This window comes from Ambystoma mexicanum, chromosome 11, assembly GCF_040938575.1.
Source record: "Ambystoma mexicanum isolate Mex_15411 chromosome 11, UKY_AmexF1_1, whole genome shotgun sequence".
In the NCBI taxonomy this organism is placed as follows: domain Eukaryota; kingdom Metazoa; phylum Chordata; class Amphibia; order Caudata; family Ambystomatidae; genus Ambystoma; species Ambystoma mexicanum.
This window is the reverse complement of record NC_090934.1, coordinates 609,521,589-609,547,552: the sequence shown is the minus strand read 5'-3', so window position 1 is coordinate 609,547,552 and position 25,964 is coordinate 609,521,589. Positions and strand designations below refer to the sequence as shown.

At 45.0% G+C, this 25,964-nt stretch overlaps 1 protein-coding gene across 1 annotated transcript in view; it reads right to left on the bottom strand.

Annotated features, from left to right (window-relative positions):
* The window catches only part of NELL1 (neural EGFL like 1), a 6,602,686-nt gene that overhangs the window by 5,135,134 nt on the left and 1,441,588 nt on the right, over positions 1–25,964 (bottom strand). Inside the window, exon 6 of the mRNA XM_069623485.1 lies at positions 2,138–2,210. Coding sequence (XP_069479586.1) covers positions 2,138–2,210 — 73 coding nt within the window. The remainder of the gene's footprint in view (positions 1–2,137; positions 2,211–25,964) is intronic.

Genomic DNA, 25,964 nt, shown 5'->3' with positions numbered 1-25,964 from the left:
CGGGAGCCCTGATCTTGTTAGATCTTTCAGCGGCCTTCAACGCGGTTGACCACTCTATCCTGCTATCCTGCCTCTCCCAGTTTGGTATATCAGGGCAGGTTCTTGCCTGGTTTACGTCATTCCTGGCCGATCGCACCCAGATCCTCTCATGCCCCCTTTTCTTTCTACTCCATGTCACCTACATTGTGGAGTGCCTCAGGGCTCCTCCTTATATCCTATTTTGTTTAATATCTATATTTGGGCCCTTGTATGACTCATCCGCTCCTTCAGTGTCAGATGCTACTCGTACGCATATGATACTCAGATTCTGAACCAATTAGACCTGGATCCAGCTGATGTGTCGTCATGCCCGCGGAGTGTCTGGCAGCCGTCGGAGACTGGATGAACTGCAATTGGCTCAAGTTAAATGGAGATAAAACTGAGGTGATGGTGGTGGCTTGCCCCCTGATCCCACGCTATGCCTGTCCTCCTTTTGGCCGTCATCTCTAGGTTCTCTTCCTATCCTGGTTAATAAAGTGAAAAATGTGGGGGTTGTGCCATCTGCATATTTCTCTATTGACAAACAGGCCACTGCAGTGTGTCAGGCTGGTCAGTTCCAGTTGAAAATTCTGGAGAGGTGCCACCCTTGATCCCCGCCCCTCTACGTCCTCCGGTAGTGTCAGCCATGGTTATGACACGGCTAGACTACTGTAACTCCTTGTATCTAGCTCAACCCAATCGTCTGATCCAAAGGCTGCAGCAGCTTTAAAACTTAGCTGTTTAAGTAGCAACTGGCACACCCTTTGTTGCACACATTTCCCCCATGCTTTGACTCTCCCTTGGCTCCCTGTGGCCCAGCGGGTCGAATTTAAGGCACTTTGTATAGTGCACCGGGTCCTTCATAACCAGGGCACTGAATATCTTCAAACCAAATCTACCCATTACTACCCTACGCCTAGTCTTCGCTCTGCCACAGCCGAGCAACTTTTTGTGCCAAGATACAAATGGTGTCGGGTTGGTGGCCAGCCTTCTCTACTGCCGGAGATACTCTTTGGAAGGATCTTCCGCTCATCATGAAGAAAACTTCAAACTATCTAGCCTTTAGAAGGCTCGTCAAAACTCACTTATTATAGGCTTATTGATAGTGACCTTCTCCTCTCTCAAAGCGCCAAGATACTTTCGGTTGACCGTTGTGCTCTGGAAATGATCATAACATAACATAACATTATGGTGTACTCCGGCCGCGTGAAGCTGGAGGAAGGATCTGTGCTGATTGAATCCTCTGATGGAAGAGGCGGAGGAAGCCTTTGTGCAGTAGCTACAGCGAAGGGCCAGGGTGGCAGGCCGGCATTCAACTACCGGCTAGTCCCGATTGGCTACTACAAAGAAAATAAGACCAATCAAAAATCCTTCTCAGCAACCAGGCACTCCAGTGCCTACTGCAGCAAGTCGGATATGTTGTAGGGGGGCAGAAAGCAGCCACACGGTGTATTAGCACACCAAGCACCCATGTCAAACGCAAGGAAGACGTTAAAAAAAAAATAAAGGTGACATTTTAACGATGAATCCATTGCAACTATGCATATGGCTAATACTTGACAAGACGAACTTTGCTTTGTGACAAACGTCAATGTCATTTTTTTAATCGTTTCACTTCTGTTTTGTGACACACAGTTTTATAATATGCTAAACAATTTTGTAATTTTATATTTTTGATGTCCGTTGTTCAGATCTAGATGCAAATTATGTTGACTTACATTATAGCAGGGGTGTGCTGATGAATTATAGGAATATACGATGTGTATACATATTGTATCTTATACCTTTAATTGTATAGTGTAAAAATGTAACATTCTAACTTTAAAATATTGTAATAATAAATAGATACATTCATACATAAAAATCATTTGTTTCTGAAGTGTGAAGCCTCCATGACATTAAACGGATTAAAGACATCTACAGGTATCCATGGTGTTATCTTTGGAAATTGACTCAATAATTATTCTCCATTTTAAAAAGTATGATCTAAGATTGTTCGATTTCTTTCATTGTTTATTTCTATTGAACTGCTGGGGCAAACTTTTACGAGAAAACAAGAATATATCAATTTCACTGACAGCTATCGGAACCCATATGTTTTCCAAAAATTGCTACTTACTGCGGTTCAGATTAGGGCACTGTGTGATGTATCCATTTGGTGCAAACATGATTTTCACATCCTGGATGATACCCTTTGAAAAGATAACAGACGCATGTTAAATCTAAGTGCATAGTGGTTGCATGAAATTACATTTAGAGTTAAAGCTAAATGTATTACATTAACTATGAGAACATCACACAGAGAACTTCTCGGCGGGCCTTCTTCTAATCATCAGTTTGGGACAGAGATCTGCAACCTTTGGCTCGCCAGATGTTTTGGACTGAAAACAGCTTAGTCAATGGTGTGGGATCAGTTGCAATGCAACACATCTGGATGGCCACATGTTGCAGATGTCTGGTTTCAGTAAAGTCGTGGACTAGTAAAATGGTACTGAACACACCCCACCATGGTCTCTATGAATTCTACAAATCATCATTGGAGGTAGGCATTGTGCTGGCTGAGTACAATTTCATCACAGGTCTAAAATTGTAGCTAGAAGTAGGGTCACTACTGAGGACTGGATTTCAAACAGTACCAAGGAAGTCACTCACCTGAATCCAAAGATAAGCCTGCCCACCCTAGCTAAGCATGTAGTCTTACTCCACATTCTGATAACAGCAACCCCCTTGTCTGAGCAGCTGAAATCAACAAATGTCTGTTTCGTCACTTCTGTAGAATACATCATCCTTTTCCATGACTGTAACATTAGTACAGTTGTCCTTCCATTAACATGTCACAAAGGATCATATAGGATTTAATACATTCAGAAAGGTTTCCTAGCGCTATCATTGTTCTGACAAAAGGTCTAGAGATACATGCTCCAAAAATGTACAATGCATTTATCGAAGCTTCTTCATTTAGTCTTTCTTAAGGTTTTGCTGCCCTTTTTTTTAACTCTGGTGCATGAATGTAATATCTGGAGATAGTGACCGATCATATTAGTGTGTGTGTGTGTGTGTGTGTATACACGCACGCAACAGTGGAACATAACTGGCCACTAAGGCCCAAATGTGATGGTAGTGGGAACTTATGTCCACATGAGAACGAACTGACCTCTAAGAACCACCTGGGGCGAAGAGTGGTCACTGAGATCTACATTGGAGGGATTAACATGGACAAGAAGGGGATCATGGATGCATGAAGGGAGACAGAAGTGACATATGTATTTGAAACATGTCTTATTAATTTCTTTTAGCCACAATCAGCATAACATCGGAGCAGCACTGATAAACAATGTTTAGAAAGCAGTCAATCCTGGCACATATGAAGACACGCTTCACGTTGTTCTTGGGGCAAAAGCAGCATGAACATGTGTTTTACTGTGGCAATGTTGGCATGTGTTACTGAGAGGGCACATGATTTATTTGGGCAAGTCATCTTGAAAAGCATTTTTGCAATACTCCAATATATTGTTGGAGACCGAGCATCTACTGGAGTATTTTGTGTCTTGGTCTACATAAGAAACTGCAAATGATATGGATTTTGAATCCAATGTTGTAAACTGCCAGCTAGAACATTCAACATTTCAAACCACTACTTTAAATAATTTCAGTGCAGGAGAAACACACCCTCCAGAATCACTTTGAGGAGTGTAACAAACCGTGGGATTTTGTCACTTATCCCTAGGGGGAAACCTTTCCTTGTGAGGCTAGGGTGGTGAGCCCGCTATGTGATAACCTCCGAACAGGTAGAGGCAAGTGGAACCTCACCAGAGAGACTGCCCAAATAACTCAAAAACCAAAGTTTGTGAAACCTTCTGGAAGAAAATAGGACACATCCCTATATATTTTGTACTGTGATACTTCACCCTGAGATTTCTTACTGTGATACTTCACCCTGAGAAAAAAGTACCTTTCTGGCACAGTGACAAAGAAAACCAATGGAACAATAAAGAACATCAATCAGACACAAAAGACAGACTGCAACATTATGCAAGGGAAGCCCGAGCACAGCGTTATAAGTATCGGAGGCAGAGATGCCAATGAGAGAGAGACCCGAGATGGTCAAAGCTGCTGTGGCATCGAAGCGAGTGGAGAGGAGAAGAAGGTGCGGTGTCCTATGTGGGGAGGAAACCTGGACACCATAGTGCCCAAGACGTAAACCAGGAATTAACAAAGCTCTGGAGCACAGAGTGAGCAAGGTCTCTAGGAAGAGACATTCAGACCTGAAGAACATGGAGAAAATACTGGGAACACTTTTCTGACCGCAAAGCAGTGCAAAAAATGACATGCCAGAGGGTGTCAGAGGGCAAGAAAGAGACACCTGAAGTTGCAATCCTGACCCACCTAAAAGAATCCAAGAGGCAAACTACTGACCTGGTGATGGAGTCCCAACATATAACTCGAAAGAGACTTAGGGTAATTAAAGGTTGGTGGGATCAAACTCAAAGTGAATAATGAAAAACCAAAACCAGTTGCCAACAATGCTATACTGTTACAGATAAACTGAATAAACACAGGTTGGAGTGAATCTAATAGCACACCCACCGTAACTTAATTGCAGAGTCCCAACCGTCCCAACACCACAAAGGAAACAGGAAGAGCGGGAGACCTGGGGAGAGTAGAGAGTATGACGAATACTACACTCATACTCGTCTCAGTAAGACACAAAGGCCCTCATTACAACACCGGCGCTAAACCATGGCACTATTATCACTATGGTTGGTGCCGGTGTTGTAACGAGTCCGCCATGGTGAAATGTGGAAATACCGCTCCATTCCAAGGTTGGCGGGGCGGTATTTCCCCATTTCCCAATGGCCCTTCCCCATTCCCATTTTTGCCCCATAGGGCTCAATGGGAATGGGGAATCATGCTATGGTCATGAATGGGTACGAGTATCATGCTATTTTCTTGTACGTGCTTTTTGTGGAGAGCGAGCGGGTGATCCTTGTACTTCTTGTCAGTTCACACGCGATTACTTCACAGCGTTTCCAGTTCGTACTCCCTGTTTCCTCAGACTGCGTTCTTTTCTTCTTTTGGCGGGGGTGTTGCCAATGCGTTCTTTTTCAAGGCAGACGGTGAGTCGCGCGTGTATTTTCCAATTGTGGTTGCCCCTGTGTTCGCGTACCCCTTCAGAGGTCATTGTAGGCTGCGTGTAACACGCATATGCTTATTTTTGTGTTTCTGGGTGCCACAGCGTAGTGCAGGTTCATTTTTCCATGCAGGTGGTCTACCAGTGGTTGCGTGCACATGTACTTTTGTTTTTGGGGTGCCTGTGCATTGCGTGACCCGTCATCTTCCCCCAGGGGTCACAGAGAGCCTTACTAGAGCACTAGGGTACGAATTCCATCTAGTACCCTACCCCTTTCACCCCAATTTTCCAGGACAATTGTGTACTGCAACTCCCATACACACAACATCATCAGTGCGATGGTTGGGAAGCGACCAAGCCTTAAGGAGGCAAACGTGGCCGATCTCAAAGAGGTGGGCATGGTGGGAGCGGTAGTGGATGTGGCCAGGATTTGCAGGGTGCCCCTAGAGCCCCGTGTGTGGAGGACAAATCGGGGCCACCTATGTCCCCCCCAATGGTTGTGGGAAACGTAGCCGACACCATCCCACCTCAGCCCTTGTTGGACTGGCCCATTTTGTCAACTGAACTGGCACAGGATGACTCCCAGGCTGACTTCCAGGTCACCAAGTCTAAGCCACGTGTGGGAGTGAAAGTTGCTTTCACCAGGGCACGTGGATCTGGGGCAGCAATGACATCTGCTGCCCCAAGTAGCCAGGGTGGGGAGGCTGCAGGGGCAGCTGCAGCTCAATCCACCCCAGCTCCGAGTCTCCCAGCCGGGACAGTGTCTGTCCAGGTCCATCACACCGACATTGGCCCTGCCAACATCACCCTGCAGACAATGCCTGCACCAGGACCTTTGGTCATTGTGCCTTTACAGGCTTCAAGTACCCAGACCACCTCCGTTTCTGCCCCTACTGTCCAGAGCAGCGTAAACCACTCAGGATCCGCACCACCTTACAAGAAGAAGAAGAAGGGTGCTCTAGCACTACAGGCTGAGACCCCAGACATGGCTACACACTCTGGCACGTCAAGGAAGCCTAGCTTTAATGATGCTGAACTTGATGCACTTGTGGTCTATGTGTTGGCACATAGCCGCAAAATGGTGGTGACTGCAGGGTGCAAGACAACGCCTGGTCAACGTAGGGTCCACTGGCAGACCATCGTGGACCACATTAGTGCCCTTGGATTTGGAAGGCACACAACTGATGATTCCTACAAGCGGTGAAATGACCTGAAACGCAGAGCAAAGAACAAGCTGGCTTCAAATCATGCCTCTACTCTGGTGACTGGCGGTGGGTCTCCACCAGAGGACGACCAACTCACTGAACATGAGTCTGTTGCTGGAACCTTCCTCACAGAGGAACAGATCCAAGGCATGGGAGACCTACCAGATTATGAAGCATTGTCCGGTGAGTGCCCATGCATGTGTGTGTAATCCATGTGTATGTTGCTTGGGTGACGTGTTCTGATTGAGTGCCAGGTGAGGGTGTGTAGTCTTGAGTGGTATGGGTTACCCATGTGCTTGTGCTTCCTCCAAACCATTAACCACCCTTGGATTTGGGTATGACAGTATCCCTTCTGACCACAGTAGCCAATTAGCACCACATTACTCCAGTTGCCCTTGAACTGTCATCTTGCAACAACATTGTTCAGAATTTTCAGTGTTCATTCAGCCTGATTGTTTCAATCCTCTCATTTTTGCAACACATTTTTCAGCCCTAATGCCACATATGTGACATGCTTCTGTCATATATTACAACCCACAATGGCAGACATTTATTACCTTGTTATGGGAATGATTTGACCATTCAGGCTGATTGAGTAAGGGCCTGCTCACATTCATTTTTGGGGCCTGTTTGAATGTGGAACATGATTGTCGTTTCCTGTCATGTTGAAGTAACCAACCATTGATATATCCATCTGCCTGCCATCACTGTATAATTGTACACTGGATGTGTTGCAGTGTCTGGCACATGCATATTTTGTCACACTAGTTGGAATTTTTCATCTCATCATGTCCATCTCACATGGATGGGTGACAGTACTCATTCACTAACATATGACTGTACTTGTCAAATGTACCATGGTTATGCTACGTGCCATCTGTGTGCTGGCATATGTCATGTATGTGGATTTCCCATGCCACTCACAGGCTAATGTGTGATGCCAGTGCTATCCAGCATGCAGCACATGTGTTGCTTTTCCATCTTGGAGTCCTCAGTGTCTGCTTTTTACCTCCCCTTCCAACTCATTGACAGTGCATGCATGCCAGGGTTATAGTCATGTGGGACGTGTGTAATTCATGTACTGGATCTCTGGCTTGTCAGGCCTATGTGTGTGCTATGGTGCTCATGCCTGTTTCCATTTGTTGTCTTTCATGTTTTTCCAGGTGATGACGCACTTGATGCTGTTGAGGTGGAGGAGATGGTGCAGACCCAGGAGGAATCTCAGCCACGACCGGGCACCAGTGGAGGATGTGGGGTGGTGGTGGGTGAAAACCCAATCCTCCTGCAGGCCATACTGTCCACGGGTGTCTCTGGGTGCACCTCCCAAGACCTCTATGATTCAGGTGCTGAATCGGACAGTGAGATTTATGTGCCGTGGCAGGTGGGTGTTTCTGTCAGGGATGCTGTTCTGTCCAACCCATCTGCATGTGGGGTAGAACCCTCTATGGGGATGTCAGTGTTGGTAACTCCGCCTTTGGCGGTTACGGATGCAGGGTCACACTCCACAACATCTGATCCTGTTCCTGGGCCAGCAGATCAGAGGGGGAATGCATTCCTGCAGCCTCAGGAGGTGCCAGCACAGCAAGGTGCAGATCGCCTTGCCCCAAACGGGTATGGTGCCCGCCGATGAGGTGGCTGTGCGCCACCAGGCAATACTGTATGGGAAAACTCCACGTACGGTATAGCAGCACAACAGGGAGCATCAGTTGAAATGATGGCTCAGGCAATAGAGAGGGTGGCCACTTCCATTCTCCCCCCTAAAGGCAGATGGAGCTCCAACAGCAGGCAACAGACTCCATTTGCCAATCACACAGGGAGGACATGTTGGTGTCCAACAGGGACTGACGGGCGGCACTGGAGACTCTGCGCAAAGCCATATCTGTAGAGTCCAGGGCCAAAGGGAAGCACTGAGGTTAGAACTCCATTTCCTGAGGGAGACTCTGGGTGAACTTGAGGTTTCCTGAAATTTTCGGTCAGAACAGCAGCTGGAACAGCTCAGCTGAGCTCCAGGCAACCCGTGAGGTGCTGCATGGGGATCTCCGTACTATCATCCTCCAGAACCAGATCTTCCAGACCTGCATGCTTGCTGCCATGGAGGACCCTACCAGGGCTTTGCATGGGCTGCCTCCCATAGCACCGCCACCTCCTGATGTAGCAGCCGAGGGTGAAGAGAGCGACAGCAGTTCTCCCACATTAGCGTAGCCGTGCAGGCCATGAGCCCATGGAGGTATCTTTTTTCTGCAACATCCACGCAAGTGGGTGTTGGGGTGCACCCTGTCCTCGAACCTCCTGGGCGGCCTTCCCCCCCCCGGTCCACACACGGCCATTTTTGATTTTTTCTTTTTTTTTTTTTACAGTGTGTTGCCTTGTGTGGCTCATGTGGGCATCCACTGTGTATTCCAGCTGGGCATATGCAGGCTAGTCCTGTCTTTGGGTTATATGCTTGGGTTCCTGACACATACACCCCTCCTGCTTCCCCTTTCCATGGGCTTGCAAAGGGTGTGACCAAGTGACAGTGACTTACACAGTGACATTGGTCTCCCATGAGCTGTGTGGGCAGTCTGTAGTCAAAACTGTGTGGACATCACTAGTGGGGATTGTTGTTGTATTGAACACTGCATGGTGTATTGATATGTGCTTGTGCATCCATGTCTTTCTCCTTATTCACATGTACCTTCTTCATGTCTTCACAAGGCCGTCTCCTTTGCAGATGCAGTTCATGTTGTATGCAGTACACTGACACATTTGCCTGACAGCAACACTCTGAAGTTGGAAGGGGTCGATGTGCTGGCCTATTGAGGTTGTGAGACTTGCACTACTTTGATTTTGTACTGTCATATTTTGCCACTGTTTCATCCTGTGTTGCTGTATTGTGTTGCTGGTAAGTATTTGTTTATGTGTGCCGTATCTTATTGATTACTGGGAGCATATTGTCTGTGGCCTGTTTACATTTGGGACAGTGCACTTTGTGACACTTGTGTCATGTGTTGTGCATTCATTTGGTTGCTTTCACATTGCATGACATGCCATGGTGTGTTGGGTAGCTGAGATGGGGAGGGGTTGGGTGACATGGCACTATTTTCATGTTGTATTTTGCAAGGGGGTAGTCATTCATGCAGCATGATTGTGTGTCTTTTTGTCACACAGCATTGGTTGTCTTTAAGTAGGTAGGGATGCACACAATGTAACACTTCCAGGTGACCAATCTCAGGCTGATATGGTTGTGACAGTTGATTGTCCCTTATGCCATCATCATTGATTGTCAGCTGGTATGTGCCAGGGCTGTGTGCACTCCACAGGGTTGTGATTTTAGGTGAAGTAATTAGCCACCAGCTGGGTACGGGCTGCCTCACCACATGCCCTTTCCCCTCCCATGCGAAGTGGCCGTGGATGTGGTTGGGGATGTGGGTGCACCACCATGTCCACCAGCAGGCCCTCGCCGGTTGCAACGTTGTGCAGGACACATGCTGCCACTAAGATCCTGCACACTACTGGGGGTGCGTATAGCAGCTGCCCATTAAAGCTGTCAAGGGAGCGAAAGCGTGACTTGAGCACTCTGAATGTGCGCTCCACTATGCCCTGGGTTGCAATATGGGCTGTGTTGTATCTTACCTAAGGTGGTGTGGTGGGGTTCCGAATTGGCATCATCATGTGGGTGCTCAGAGGATAGGCACTGTCCCCTGGGGAGGTGATGATGGGTATCATTAGTGGGGTTGTGAGATTACTCAGTAACTGACATGCATGCATGTGCAGAGGCATTTATACTCACCAAGCAGCCATGTATCGCCATGCTGCCCAGCTTCTAGGTCCCGGTTTAGGGGTGACATTCTTAAAATGAAACTGTAATGGGTGGACCCTGGATAGTTGGCATATACAGAGGTGATGATTCCCTTGGCATCACATACTACCTGCACGTTGATGGAATGCCAGTGCTTGCGGTTTCTATAGATGTGCTCAGTTGCCCTGGGAGGACGTAGAGCCACATGGGTGCAAACAATGGCACTTAGCACTTTGGGGAAGTGTGCCACCCCGTAAAAGTCATGGAAAGCAGCGTGCCTTTCTGTAGGTGTTCTGGGCATGTATATGTGCCTGCGGATTGAGGAGCGTGCAGTCATGATGGCCAACACTTGGTGTAGGCAGCGTGACTGCGTGGCCTGTGACACCCCCCCACTATGGCACTTGTCCGCTGAAATGAACCAGTGGCCAAGAAGTGCAGTACATTGAGCACCTTTTCCAAGGGGCTCAGTGCTTGGGAGCACAGGGTGGGTGATGTGAGGTTATCCTCCCACTCACTCACCAGGTCATGTATTATGTGTGGTGGAAACCTGTACCTCCCATACACCTGGTCATCAGGCATCCCAAAAAGGTTGGTCCTGGGTGTAAAGATTCTGGGCCTTACTATCCTCCTCCTCCTGCGGTGTCCCACAACCACTGCTGCAAGGAACGGTATATTCATCGTAGCATCTGAGCTTGTTTGTTGTTTGCGCACACTTTTATGCTGTGCAGGGCCGCGTACGCCTGCTTCCTGCTGGCATACGTGTTTCCGGATTAGTGCGTCTTTTTTGGCACACGCGTTTCCCCTGTTTGATTCCATGAATACGTGTTGTAGGCACGCGTGTGGGCATTCCACGCATTTACCTCCTGTACTTCCCCCGTAACGCCCACATTGTCACGCGTTGTTCCCCATTCTGAATGTTACGCCCCGTGGTACGCCTACTTTTGTTGTGTGCACTGCGCTATGTGTGCTTTCGCTGTGCGTGTCGCGCACGCCGTTTGATGATGTGTGCGCCGGTGTGTGCCACACACGATTTTAGCGCACATCCCAGGATTTACATGTGCACGGACTTCCATGAATCGATGTGCGCGGCTTTGGCACACTTGCGCTGCGATTTTCGCGCTTGCACTGCCATTCGCACGCTTGCGCTGAGATTTTCGGCGCACATTAATTCCATGAATCAGCCTGCAAGAGTGAACCCAATTATAAAGGTAGAAAAGGTGCAGTTAAGAGATATACGTCATTTGCCTTTTGTGGTAATGTGGACAGAGGAAAGCCTATACTCTCAAGAGCGGTGTGAATGTGAAACAGTAGCAACCAAAACAGCAAAGTACAACAATCCCAAATAAAGGAATGTCCAATCAAGTTTCTATAAAAATATGTATACTTTCATTGTAGACACCATATTTAATAACTAAATAGAAAACAGTACAAAAAAAACAACCTGTGTACAAAGAACACAGAAGATACAAGATAGCAAGACGCAACACTCTGGGTAATGAGACAGAGGGAGAAACAGTAATAGTAATTACAATGTTCTTTAAACAAATGATTCTTGTAGCAAGGGATTATAGTGACCTAGTCAGTCTCTATGGCCCAAAAATGGGGCTGGGGCAGTCCATTATCATCAGATAAAATGATTATGATAGTATTATCAGACAATAACACCTTTGCAGTGTCGTGTCTGTTCGACAACAGTGGCGCAGGCTTCTCAGCCCTGTGCTGTTGGTTCAATTCAGTCTCAAATGTGTTAGTCATTGTATTACAGACTGGAAGCAGATGTTGGGTTGAGGTTAAAGTGAAGGTTGTTGACGTTCAAAGCAATGCTCAAGAGATGTGGATCGTGGAGATCACCAGGTTTGGTTTGACATTCAAGGTATTACCGAGGACGGGCTGATGCCAGAATATGCAAAGCTTGTTGTTTCGATGTGGTGCATGAAGGATGCAGTGCGGGAAGAACCCCCAGGTCAGTTTGATCATCGACTCATTCAGGGTTGATGAAGAAGCTGAAACTTTGAATGGTGGATTGAGCAGTGAAGGTGCAGAAATGCTTCCTTGTACAAGCAGAGCTAACAACGCGCTTCAGCTTTTGTGGTGCAGCAGAAAGCTTGTTCACCTGGTTGGTACTACCATTCAAAGGCTAATGAGTGCCAAATACAGCTCCACAGGATTCTATTGGTTTAAACATGGTTGAATTCAATCAAAACTTGTGTAGTGGCTCAACAGTGAAAGTGTAGGAATTGCAGCTGTTTTGGCTCTCAGAAGTTCCCACTCCAGGGCCTCATCGGCAAAAGCAGTCATTGTTTTCTGGTTCCTAAACATGGCTAGACAGGCCCACACCTTTAGGGGTCCTTCAGCAGTGTGATTTTCTGGACAGCAGCTTGGATGACAGAGAGGCGTGTCTTGCTGCAGCAGCAGGCCACGGTTAATGTGCCCTGAGATTGGTTAAGGAGCAGAGATTTACTATGCATTGGACTGCTTTTTTTTCATCTCACAACTGGAAGACATTGGAAATGACTGATCTTCCAACAGGTATTTATTTATTTATTTATTCAAATTTGTAGAGCGCACAGCAGCCCATTGGCATCGTGGTGCTTGTTACAGAAAATGATCATAACTTGGTTACATAACATACTGTGCAATGTTTCATAAGACAGTTCATGACATGTATACAGATTGGAAGGGTGAGGAAAGGGACAGTAGCAGTCGGCTAGTTGAAGAGAGCAGTTTTGAGGTTTTTTCAGAAGGATGAGAGAGAGGTTTCTGCTCTGAGTGTGTTAGGGAGCACATTCCAAAGCTTCGGGGTTAAGCATGGGAAGCCTATCCCTCCCGCTTTGGCCCTGTTGATGCACAGTACAATGAGTTGGTTGGTGTAGTTAGTTCTGATAGGCCTACTTGAAGGTACCATATGAAATTGTCTTGAAAGGTTGCCGTTCAGAGATGATTCAAAGAAGAAGTGAGATACCCCTTCTTTTAAAGGCAATAATCTACAGATATGTCTGCATTAAGGTCCCAATCCCTGTTCTTGGAACAAGTGGACTTTGCCTTCTGATATCACACCCAAAGTGCCTTGTGTTGAAGGAAGTGGAGGGGGGAAGGACAGACAAGAGGTGAAGAGAGAAAACAAGATGGTTTAACCATCCTCCAGATGGTCTGAGCTCCCTCTTTCTACACTCACCCTCCCCTTCCCTTGTCAACAGCATCACAAGCCCGTGTCAGGCTAGTCCTTTTGTGAAGGTTGTGCCCTTGGATTCCTGTTCCTAGGACAGGTTCCTGTAGAGGGGCTGTCTCACTGGAGACGGTGTTACCTGCCCTCAAAAAGGATCTAAGAGAGGCAACCCCCTGTGGTCCCATCTTGCTGGTAGCTGCAGTAACAGACTGGCTGAGGGGAGTTCACATAGCCCTTACGCAGCTGAGCTGGGCTCATAGGGCTGAAACATGTCTTCTATCAAATTGATGTGGCTTGGAAAATTATGAAAGATGCTAGCCACCATACCTCAAACTCAAGTATGGCTTACAGCAATTGTGCCACCAGCACAGCAATTCTCATAGTTATGTTGTTTTTGGAGAAGAGGTGCACATCTTAAATGCATCACCTGTTCTGCAAGGACTTGTCAAACACTCCAGCTGTCAAGAGGGCACCTGTGAACCCTGAACATGCTCTGTTTCCTGGAGAGTAGGCACTCTAGTGGGGCACAGGTGTATACTATGCTTTTGACATGGAGTTTCTGAAAGGGGGACCTGGTTGACAAATCACACTTTTTGAGATGTAATTACCTGCATCACTATACAATTAGTTGATTAATACAAATCCAGGCTTCTGCACCCTTGCCAGAAGGCAATTCCTCATATCAAAATGTATTATGATAATTTGTAATGATAATTTGTGCACTCAGAAATCTTCCTGGTTGTGAGCACCATATAAACACAAATTCTCAACACATTTTATTCTGAATGATATGTGAAGGGACCCGCTGTCATTCCACCCACTCTCTATGTCTCTATCCTGACATTTCCATCTTGCTCGTACACTTTAATCTAACTACTTACATTTCATGCTGGTGCTATAACTATTGTTTCCATTTGGCCAACAAGATTGTAGACCTCACATACATCTTTAAAAATGTCACTAAATATAATTCTTTTATAGTGCCATTGTTTAACATTTAAACTACTTAGCAATTGTGTTGTTGTTTAATCTCTTTAAATACATAACTGTGCACAGATCATTAAAGATTTAAAATTTCCATATGCATATTTTAATAACAAGTAGTTATTATTTAGCACTTACTGCACCATTCATAAAGCTGTGGAGCTTTGTCAACAATAATTGTTTTCAAAACGTAAGCAAAGTTGTTAATTTATCAGAACCTAGATGCAGGAAAGACAGCATCAGTTAAACATAACTGTATTCATAGCTGTGACTCTCAGGAAAGACATTAAGCCTGATCAAACTCATGAGAAAAGATGTGCAGGCTCTAGGAACTCTTAGATGATGAGTTAAAGCACACTCCATTTTTGGCCCCAAAGATCCCTTTTTGCCAATTGAATTTGCGCTTAACTTATGCACCATTGTTCAGGTGGAGTGATGGTTTTAGCAGTCAATTGGGAGAATTTCAAAGAGCAACCATAATCTGGCACATCCAAAAGGATATTTAAGGCACTCTAAAAGGCCTAACTCACTTCCTTTTCCGTTGGGGATATAAAGGGGCAGCTGCCAGGCTATTGGAGGGACGTTATCAGTGTTATCTCACAAATGAAGGGGATGTGACTGCATAGGGGATGTACAAAGAGAAGCAGTGAGAGTCAGGATAGCTTTTTGAAGTAGATGTGTTATAAAGTTCACTATGTTTTATTTATTTGTGTATTTTTTAAATAATTTGGTATAGTGCCAAAAACACTATGCAAACAGTTTCAGGGCAGATTTATGTGAGTATTGTTTGGTTGAGCTCTTTATTTTCATCCTTTCCTTACCACTAGGTAAGCCTTTCTCCTTTCCTGGTTAGGTTCCCTAGTTCTTTCCAGTTTTTCTTTTCAAAGCTTAACATGTTCAGTCATATAACCATCGATTTTGTTGAGTTGGTTTTACTTGTTTTTTTTATTTTTTTTATTTTTACATTTATTATGTGGGCTTGTCAGAATGGAGAATGTCAAAAGAAGAAGGGTCTCACTGCTCCATATATTCTGGAGCTCTCCTGGATTAGGATTTCATTTTCGGTTCCAATTTTGATCTCCAGGATACCCCTGCTAGTAATCAGGTGCGTCAATCCCATCATATCAAATCCAGATTCCCATTTCTATATTCTGGATATTATTTAATTATTCTGTATTGCCTAAGCAATCCTTCACTGATAAAGTTTTTTTTGTGTTAAAAAGACTTTGGAGAGAATGGGTTCCTTGCCTTCATTGAGTTGAATATGGATGCATATGAGTTCTTATTTACCTTGCATAGTAGTTATTTTATTTCCTGAATTATTCACTGGTTGACCTTGATCCTGACTGGAGGTCTGCTAAGGATAGAATTTTAGTATATTGCACTATAAAGTGGAAATATTGAGAAACACTAATTATTTGGAAGAATATTTATGTTCAACGGTTCTGTGGGAATCCCTTCACTATCATCTTGTTCTTTCACAAATTTGATAGTGATGTCTGGGATTTGTCAAGGGTTTTGACCCATGTTGAATCCTTAGACTGGGTAGATGTGGGGATGAGCTGTCGCCGCCCACATTCACGCCAGAATCCAGGAGAACTGCGCAGTTGGCACAAGACCACTCCAAAGATACAACCTTCTTGTGGGGGGTTCCACATCACCACTCTACTGTAAGGATGCCATCAAAACAATGTTAAGCAAGGGTCCTATACTATCAAGCAAAAGACCACTCTAGTGAAATGCAGTAATTCAAGACATATCCCAAAAATGGATGCAATACCGGTACTCACCACTATCAGAAAGCCGGCGTTTTAAAACCACCAGACCTTTGTGTAAAACTGAACAGAGGAACCCAAACCAGGCCAAGGAAAGACTTGCTAAGAGGTGTATACAATGTAAAACTATATTCTGAAATGACTTGAAGGAAGTAATTATTTAATGTATATGTAAAAAGTGTAAGTTTGATTTAAACTGGGAACTAAAGTGACATTAGCTGAATTCTGCCTGACAACTACCCCCGACAGGAGAAACCTGCTCAGCCACTCTTCCCAGGCCTAGCTGCATCCTGCTTCCCCACCAAAAGGAGTTGACACTCTCTGATTAGATTAGGGGAGGGGCACCGCAGGAGGTTGAACAAAGCCTTGTCCTGGACTCAGGCAAATGTTATATTGGGGGGGCCGTAAAGTGGCTTCCTCTTGGGAGAAGTGGGAGGAGAGGTGCCTCTGGGTGCCACCCGAGCTGGAGGCGGGGGCAGACAGAAGCTTCCCCCATGTGCTTTGGAACCTAAACCACACCCATCTGGGCCAGAGCATAATTTTAAAAAAGATGGATAATTCATAGTACGGACTTGTCAGAATTATGTAAGTAATATCATTATTCTTGTGATTTTTCTGTGCACGTTTTAAGAGGTGTTAGGACCCTGTGGTGTATGCTGGGGGGTTGCTAGCGGAAAATAGGGTCTTACTCCAAATGTCTGCATGTTAAAAATCTGACACCTCATCAATTAATGTCCATACTCCTTGCGCACATGTGTATCATTTTTGGTAAATGTCCGATATTGGTAAACCAGTCAAAAAGCGCAAAATGTTGTAATTTTTTAATGCAAGCCCCCAGCTAGATCAGAGGCGGACAAGCATGGACCATAAGGAATATATAATGTGTACATGTAATTTCAACAAATTGTGTATCTGGGAAATATGTATTTGAATCAAATATAGATTTGTGGGCAAATTGACCAAGGGAGGATCCTCTGAACCATAAACAGACCTCATCATGATGACAATCCATTTCCTTCCCCCAATCATGGGAGAGGGGAGAATTGGGCCAATGACAAGTAGAGAGGGGCAGGCTCAGTTATGCCGCACACCCACTTCCAAAACACATAAAAAAAGACTGCTGGGACAGGTAGAGACATTCAATTCCATTTGCTGTGGAGCGTGCTGACCGACGACTTTACATCCAGAGATCCAACACTTAGACTTCCAAGCTAAACAGAGACTACAGAACTTTGAACCAAGAAGGCCCACTGCAAGCAAAAGTATTTGTCAGCAGGCCTCAAAATCTTTTGCAACTGAACTCTGCAAATAGCCGGGCTGAGCTGTTTGATTCTGGCCTAGAACCCTGTGACAGAAACATCCAGAACCAGGAGCCGTACTGTGTCCAGAGAAGGCAGAACCCGACCCAGAGAACCGGTGCCTAGCAGACCCAGGACAGCAGAGCAGAGCTGACCCAGACACTGTGAGCAGAACCGCCGGAAGTCTGTCCAACCTGACCAGACCTTGACGGCTTATTTCAAAAATATAGTGTGAGTACTCACTGTGCCAAAACCAATCTCTTAGTTAAAATAATCTAATTCAAACTATTTTAACCTAAGTAGAACTGCCTCCTAGTAATCCTGTCATCTGTCATTCTAAAGCTGCAAACTGTCACCTGTCATTTAGAGTATTACTTTAAATCCGAAAATCTACCTTTATTAAATCGTCCGTATCCCTTGAACCGTTTGGGCTAGGAACGAAATTTCAAAATACCAGCTCCATTCTTTCCTTTGTTCAAATCTGTTTGCAACCTGGTAATAACTCATAGAGCATTGCTAAAGTGAGCCTGAACTAATACCAACAAGCATCTCCCACTCACCCTGAATCTCTAGAGGGAATTAAAATCAGTTAGCACATTTTCCCATCCATTGCCATCACATTTAAAAGCATTTTGGGCCTGTGTTTCAAACTCCTACCTGTTTCCTCTAAGCTTGCTGGGGGGGAACTGAATTTCGTATTGTATTTGATTGCATTCCTGAGAACTCTGTGCTCCTCTTTCCATCTCCTTCCATTTCTTACATTGCATAGGGAGGGGGGGGTGAATTGCCAGAGAAAAAGTGATTATCTTATCTTGTGCTAAAATCATATCAAGTATTTCTGTACTGCATTTTATTCCTCATTGCTTTTCCCTTGAAACCATAAAAGTATTTTGCTACCTTATCCATCCTATACTAACTCCTCATTGATTGTAAAGAACTGTGCTACTGTAGGATTACCTATTGCTGATTACTGCTCATATTCACAAGTGTACTATCCATTATCAATTTATTTATAGAAGTGTGATATATATATATATATATATATATATATATATATATATATATATATATATATATATATATAGTTTAATTTTCCAAATAAACCTTTTAAAGTTGCAAAACAGACCTACTTCTTGGCTCAGTGGGGTCAGGGGGATTCTAAGAGAGGGGTGTTATATAAGGGTTGTCATCCAGAGTGCAAGAACTGGACCTAAAAATATATCAATAAGGGTTTCCCTCAGCATCCCAGACTAGGCATTGATTTAGCTGTAGTGTTGAAGTGAGGCCGCTTAACAGATTTGAGTGTTCTGAAAATGAATATCTACTGTGTCTGGATGTTGCTCAGTCAAGTGACTGGTGCCATTCAAACTGGCACTCATTTAATTTTATCAGGGGTGAGTTTGGGTTCAGAGGACATGGTTCACAAAACCTATCGAAGGCAAATGCCTTCAAAGAAAATGATTTCCATGTAAAAATGGGGTGTTCTGAGAAGCAATGACTATCACTGGACGAGTGAGTCTACATTGCCCTATTTTGATTTCAACTTCAGTAACCCCATCTCAATGGATCTCCTTTCCATCAAAATGTTGAAGTTTCCCAAGACGGGGCTTGAGAGTAATAAATACAGTGATCTGCCCCTCTTGGCTTGGAGTATCAAACACTTCTCGAGATATCAAGGTCACCTGCAACTGTATCTATGAGGGCCAATAACTCACACTTTCCCTGTACTTTTATTGTTGTGAAACAATTTTCATCTGCAATTTATAGAGAAAGTGTTAGTTAGTGGATAATTCTGATTGCATTTTGTTGATGTTTTGGATTATCATGGGCTTAACCCTCAGGGGCATTCTCCAAGGGATCAAGTTCATGTGGGTTGGACAGGGACTGTGTAGGAATGGAAATGCACTTTGAAATTGAAAATGGGATAAGGACACCAACTTCTGTGGATTCCGGATCACCACTGCTGCTTGGATAGCAATACCTAGAAAAACCTGGAGCTGAAGGAAAATCCTTTTGTTCTAGGATCTCAGTTAATATTGTATTTGGTTCTTCTTGGATCTTGTCTCTAGTTTTTTCGTGGCTATTCTCTTTCTTTTTCTTTCAGGTTCTTTGTTGTGTTTCTCCGAAATCGTATTCTCTGCTCTTTTGGAGGAGACATTACACGGCAAAATACTGGGTTCCTCTTTTTCAAATGTTATTGTCAAATTGTTCTCCTCAGTAAACTGCACATTTTTATTTTTGTCTTATTTTATCTAAAGGAATAAAGAGGGTTCACCATTGGCCTCTTCCAATTTCTCACAAAAATTAGTTTTTTTTATGCGGGCGAACAAAGAAGCGCCCTCTAATGCTTGCCATATCTTTTCTGTCACATCCTCTTTCCTTTTCATGTGCATTTTGAATTTGAATAATTTCCTATGTCATTGTTCACAAAGGACTAATGTATGTCTCTGGATTTGTGGGATCAGTATTTTGTATGCCTGTGGAGCACTAATCATCTGGCTTTGAAGAGAGGGTCTTCTCTGTCTGTTAGTATGTTTAACAGAAGAGGACTATGTCTTAGCCCCCTGTCTTTAAGCCCAAATGGTCAATGCTCTTCAACTCAGCTACTGTGACTAGAGCAGGTATTTGTTTGGGGTTCTACTCTTTGTTTTTGGTGATTGTTGGGTTCAGTAGTTCTGTGATCTTCATAGCCTCAAGGATGATCAACTGGAGAGTTTGTGAGTCATCAAAATCATGAACTATGTCACTCTGCATTTTGGAATAATGTTGCACCCTCGGAGCTTGATCCGCAGCACACATTACATTATAGACTGCATTCCAAGCTTTTGGGGGGATTCTATGAATTGAACAATATGTCAAAATGGCTGCTTTGTAAGAGTACCATTTGGAATTGTTTTGGTCTTTCATCCCAGCAAGTAAACGAGAAACCTCTGGGAAAAATGGCTTAACTCAATGTTGTTTTGACCATTTATCCATTGAAATGATGGCAGCAGCTCTTTGTACAGTACTAGATGTTTCCAAACAGAATATCTGCATTTTTATTTTGAGAAGTCATTACCATTTGTATAGCCTTAAACTGTTTGATTGGGTCTTTAAAAAATTGTGATTTACTTTGTTTTCATGTCTCCTTTCTTGGGCCCAACTACTCACACCAGAATCAGAGATAATATACGAGCCACCCTACCTGCTCGCATATTTGTCCCGCTGTCATAATGTCTGTAGGAAGATTTCCTTTATGAACGATACAGAGCGTCCTCTCTTTTATTTCTTTCACTTTGATCTTCTGGGTTATGGGCCTCAAATATCTTCTGAATGGCTGGATAATAAAAGTATCTCTACATATTGTTAGTCAAAATCTGGGATATCCTCTTACTCCTTGGCATGAATAGGGGATTTTGAAATGCTCCTTTTCGGGTGCATTGTTCTGCCTCTCAGTGTCAGCCAAACGGTCTAAATAGTTTCTCTGTTTGATCATTTCCATTCTTTGTTGTTCCCATAACTAATTTTCATATCTGAATTCCCTGATGCTCTGTTTGGGAGTACTGTACTTTCCTCTCCTGTCTGCACTTGACATACTAAATATGCCAGACGCTCTTCCCTCGCACAAATTGCTCAATATTTCTCTGACAGTGAACTCAAGTTTTCCTTTATATCTGGGAAAGTTTGGAAATGGGAAATGGTGTGTATATCACTCCCTGTATCCCCATGCATGTCTCTTCAAATGTCTAGGCAGTGGAGAGCTAGTATATAGGAATTGAAGAATGCCCCCCTTCCATGAAATCCATGAAATCTATATTTCACAAGATTGTGATTCTGAACTGAACTGTAGGGGCCGATTCATGGAATTATTTATGTGGAAAATTGCGACTCTGCATGCGAAACTGCGTGCAAAATCCTGTTTGTCTATTCATGGAATCGACTGTGCAGCACTTTTTCATACTTTTGTGGACTTCGTGAGAGGTTGAGTGACTAGCGCAAGACTCCACGCAGAGTGTGGGCATGGCTTACACAGAGGGCAGGGTAGGGGGCAGAACACTGAAAATGAGGAAGAAGAAGACAAAATGTGGGCGTTACAAGGGACAGAACGCAGGCAGTCCATTGCACACCTATTATTGCATGGAACGATACATATTCATGGATCCGAGTGCGCTGCCTCATGGTGGGGAACTGGCTACGCAAAGTCCTCATACTATTCGCTATCCAAAGGCAGGCGTACAGACAATCGTGCATAGGATTCACTGCGCAGAGGTACGATTGGGTGTCGGATTCTGATTTGATTTAGAGATCCGTGTACGCAGTGCAACAGGGTGCAGGAACGGTTTACAGGGGTTTGTACACAGATTTTCTGAGTTTTACCCGAGTTAGAAAGAATCATACGCATGTTGACGGGTTGTCGGTAACAGTTATGGGGGACCCTGCACAGGGTCCTCGAGATTCAGCCCTGCCTGTGGGGCACCCCATACACTGTTTTAAGAGTGGATGTATTAGTGCCCAGGGGAGCATGCAAAGGTGGCTCTTCCGGCCGTTTTACCTGAGTTACGAAGAATCATAGGCATGTTGTCAGGATTCTGGTAACAGTTACAGGGGACCGCGCACTGGGTCCCCAAGATGTAGGCCTGCTTGCGGGTGACCCCGCGTACTGCTTTAAGGGTCCATGTTTTTGCACCCGAGGGAGCTTGCAAAGGCAGCTGTTCTGACTGTTTTCGCTTTGCGTGTCATGGCGTTCTGGCCACAACTTGTGTGTATGGGTACTTTGTGCAAACAATTCCATTAATACACAGAGCTCAGCAGTGTTGCTATCGGCATGCAGTCTTTGTGGGATGAATGCACACTTTTCCATGAATCGGGCCCTATTTGTTTTATTTCTTGTCTCAATATAGCATTATGGCCCGTTTCAATTATCTTCTGCTGATATTCTTCACCAATTGTTCCCTTATTCAGACTAGTCGGACCAGTGTTGAAAGCTATTGTTTTGGACGCCATTTATCCCTTCATGTTTTGTAACTCCTTCTGCAAGGAATCCTTTGCTTTATGATAAATATGAATTTCTTCCACTGACTCTTGATTTAGCTAATTCTTTCTTCAGGTACTCAAACTGTGGCATTACATAATCAAGATAGTTCCTTAATTTTCCAGACTCCTCTCTCAATGCTGTCTTCTCTTTTATTCTTTACATTAGCGCTTCTGTTAACTGTACATTGAGCTGATGTATTTCCTGAATTACAGTGACTTTTTCATTTGCTATTTCAGTTTGTTGGCCCTTAATGCGTAGCTGAACAAATGTAACCTGTTAATCTACATCATTCATGATAAGCTTTGCAGGTGTTTCTTTACTCTTTCACTTGCATTTTTATAGTTACAATGTAATGTATTAAGCCATTTGCATAAATTCATAAATAAGTTATGTTGGCCTTTAACCTATCATGTGTCTGTATACACTGACTTCAAATGTCATTAGTATTTACACCTTTTCTCTCTATGCATTGTTTGTCTTGTCTACACACTTACAGTTTTGATTTATTTTACTGAGCATTTGTTAGGCGCTTATACAACTGAATAGTGTTTCAAAGCACCATAAGGCTAAATGGGATGGAAAAAAGGGAAAAATAACAATGACACAAACAGTGAAATACAGTCATGGTCCTACTAGGCCTTGTGGCATTCGGATGAGCAGTGAGGAGAAGTGCAGGTGATAGGGACGGAGGGGCAGGGGGTGCAGAGGAGAGGCAAGGGCTGGTGGAGGGCCTGGGAGGGGATTGCTAAGGGGAGCCAAGGAGGAGAACATCAGGCTAAGTGAAAGTGCATGAAACTCCATAGGGTGCGATGCAGAAACGCCAAACAGGGGCATGCAGGAAGTGCAGTGTGAGGGGAGCAGGGTGCTATTATTGACTGGGATGAAGGGCTTGGAATTCGGAGAGATTCATGAGGCCACCAGTCACAGCGACAGTGATTAGCAGGCAAGGGAAAGAGGGAAAGAGGGAAAGAGCTAGAGTAGAGCAGAGTTTTGAGCAGTTTCCAGAAATTGAGACGGCCTGCCTGAAGTCTGAGAGGGGCAGGGAGTATGTTCCAAAGGAAGGAACACGCCAGCAGAGGAAAGGGCCCTGCCCCCCACTTTCTTTGACAGTCAAATAGTTGGAGTTAGAGGAGCATAGGCCTCTAGCAGGGGAGTATTTAGGGAGGGAAAGTTGGAGATAGCAAGTTCCCAGGCCCCAGAGGGCCTTGTGGATGATGCAGAGGGTCTTGAATTTGATCCTTGCGTATGCCAGGAGCCAGTGGAGAGATTTTAGGGCTGGACATATACAGTCCCTGGGCTTGAGGCCAAGGATAAGTCTTCCAGCCCTATTCTGGATTAGCTTGAGGGGGCACTGGGAGGAAAGAGGGAGATTGAGAAAAGGGCTGTTCAAGTAGTCCAGGAGCAGGAAGTGGAACTTCCTAGTAAGGTCCATGATGTGAGGGATGAAGGAGAGAGCGGAATAGAAGATGACCCCAACATTTTTGGTCTCACAAGATGGTGGGAGTAGAGGGCCCAAAGAGGGTGGCCGGAGGGTAGGAGGGAAAGAGAGTGCAGGTGTTCCAATCAGAAGGATCTCCATTTTACTGGCATTAAGCAGAGATTGTTAGCTGCACACCATGACTGAATGGCAGACAGACAGTCAGGGATAAGAGAGGAGGAAGTGGAGGTAGTAGAGGGAAGTGTGAAGGAAAGCTGTGTGTCATCGGCAACACACTGGAAATGTGGAGAGAAGAAGGAAATCAGGTGAGAAAGAGGGGCAAAATAGATATTGAAGAGCTAAGGCAAAGGGATAGAGCCCTGGGGGATGACAGGAGAAAGGGCCCAAGTGCAACTGGGAAGGGTGGTTAGTGAGAAAAGATGTCAGCCAAGCCAGTGCCCAGTCAGTGATGCCAAAGGTGTCAGAGAGTCATTTTATGAGAATGGAATGGTTGACCGTGTCCAAGGCAGAGGAGAGGTAAAGTAGAATGAGAATAGCGGGAGAGTTGGAGTCGAAATTTGCAAGCATGGTTTCACAGGTGTTCAGGAGAGCAATTTCTGTGCTTCTGGTTGCCCGGAACAGATTGATGGTCATGAAGGCAAATAACAAGATCAGTGTGTAGGGTCAGTTGAGGGAGATACAGCTTCTCCAAGAGTTTACCCGGGAGGGGGTAGTGGAAATAGGGCGATAGTTAGCCAGGCAGGAGGGGACAGCACAAAGAAGAGCCAGTGGTGAGGAATCGTTACAGAAGTCAGCAAGAGCCACAGTGAAAGAGGAGATGTTGTCTTTAATGGTACTGGAGGAGCAGGATTGCACCTGTTTGGAGGAGACCTTCACAGAGCTGCCTACTTTAGAAACCTCATCTGGTGCTAATTGCAGGAGGGAGGAGAGTGAAGGGGATGGAAGCGGAAGAGCCAAGCAAGGCAGAGGTGGAAGTGGAGATGGGAGTGGAGGAGAGTGAGGACAAGATGTCCTGAGTTTTTGATGTGAAATGTGAGGCCAAAGCGTTGAGAGAGCCTGGAAAGGGAGGAGAGAAGTGGCAACTGCAGCTGGATTGGCAGGTTCCTTGCAGATTTTGAGAGGTTCGGGTGTGTTGTTGGTGGCTCTAGAGATGCCAGCTTTTATGTGGGCCTGCTTCTTGGTGCAAATAGAGAAGCAATATTGCCTTTGGATCAGGCATCAGGCCATTTTGTCAGAGGGTAAGCCCAAGGTCTGTAAATTCCATTCAGCAGCTCTGTACTTGTGTTTCATAGATGGTAGATCAGAGTTGTACCAGCTGTGAGGCAGGTTTTAGGTGAATCCTCATAGCAGGGGCATGGATGTCAAGGGTGTTAGAGAGGGAGAGTTGCAGGTTAGCAGGACGTAGTCAGATGGAAAGCCATAGGTAAGGGAGGAGGGATGAAGGAGGAGATGAAAGTGATAATGGACACTTGCATCATAGGTCAGATGATGGTGAAGGAGTCTGGCAATGCTGAGGGTGGCTTGAATAGAGGGCCAACAGGTCCCGGTGGGAAGAGAGGAGATAGTCGTCAGACCAAGACAGGGGTATGGTGACTGGATTAGAGATAGGGATGTCTCAAGAAATCAGGGCATCCAGGGTGTGACCAGCAGAGGGGTTTGGGCTGGAAGGGAGAATAGAGAGACAGAGGGCATCACAGAGAATACAAAACTGAGAGGTGGGTGATTCAAGGGAGTCAAGGTGGATGTTGACACCAGTCACCAGGGAGGAGGAGTTTGGAAGACGAGGTTGAGAGTCAGGAGGTGGGGTCGGCCCATTCAGGGAAGAAGAGAGAGATAGGGCCAGGGGGCATGTAGATAGTGGCAAAGGTGAGAGAGTGGGTGAGACCCTAAGCTTGCAGATGAGATATTCAAAAAAGGACTAGGATAGAGTAGGAATGACCGAGGCAGGGACCCACTCAGGGAAGATCGAGGCCACTCTACCTCTAGGCCTGTTGGGTCTGGGTTTGGAGAGAATTTAGTATACCTCAGGAAGGAGAGTGTCAAGAGCCTTGACAGGGCTGGCATTGAACCACGTCTCAATAAGAGTGAGGATGTCTAGTTCAATGTCTTCGAGAAGGAGACACATTTCTTCTTCTCATTGGAAGGATGCAGCTTGTA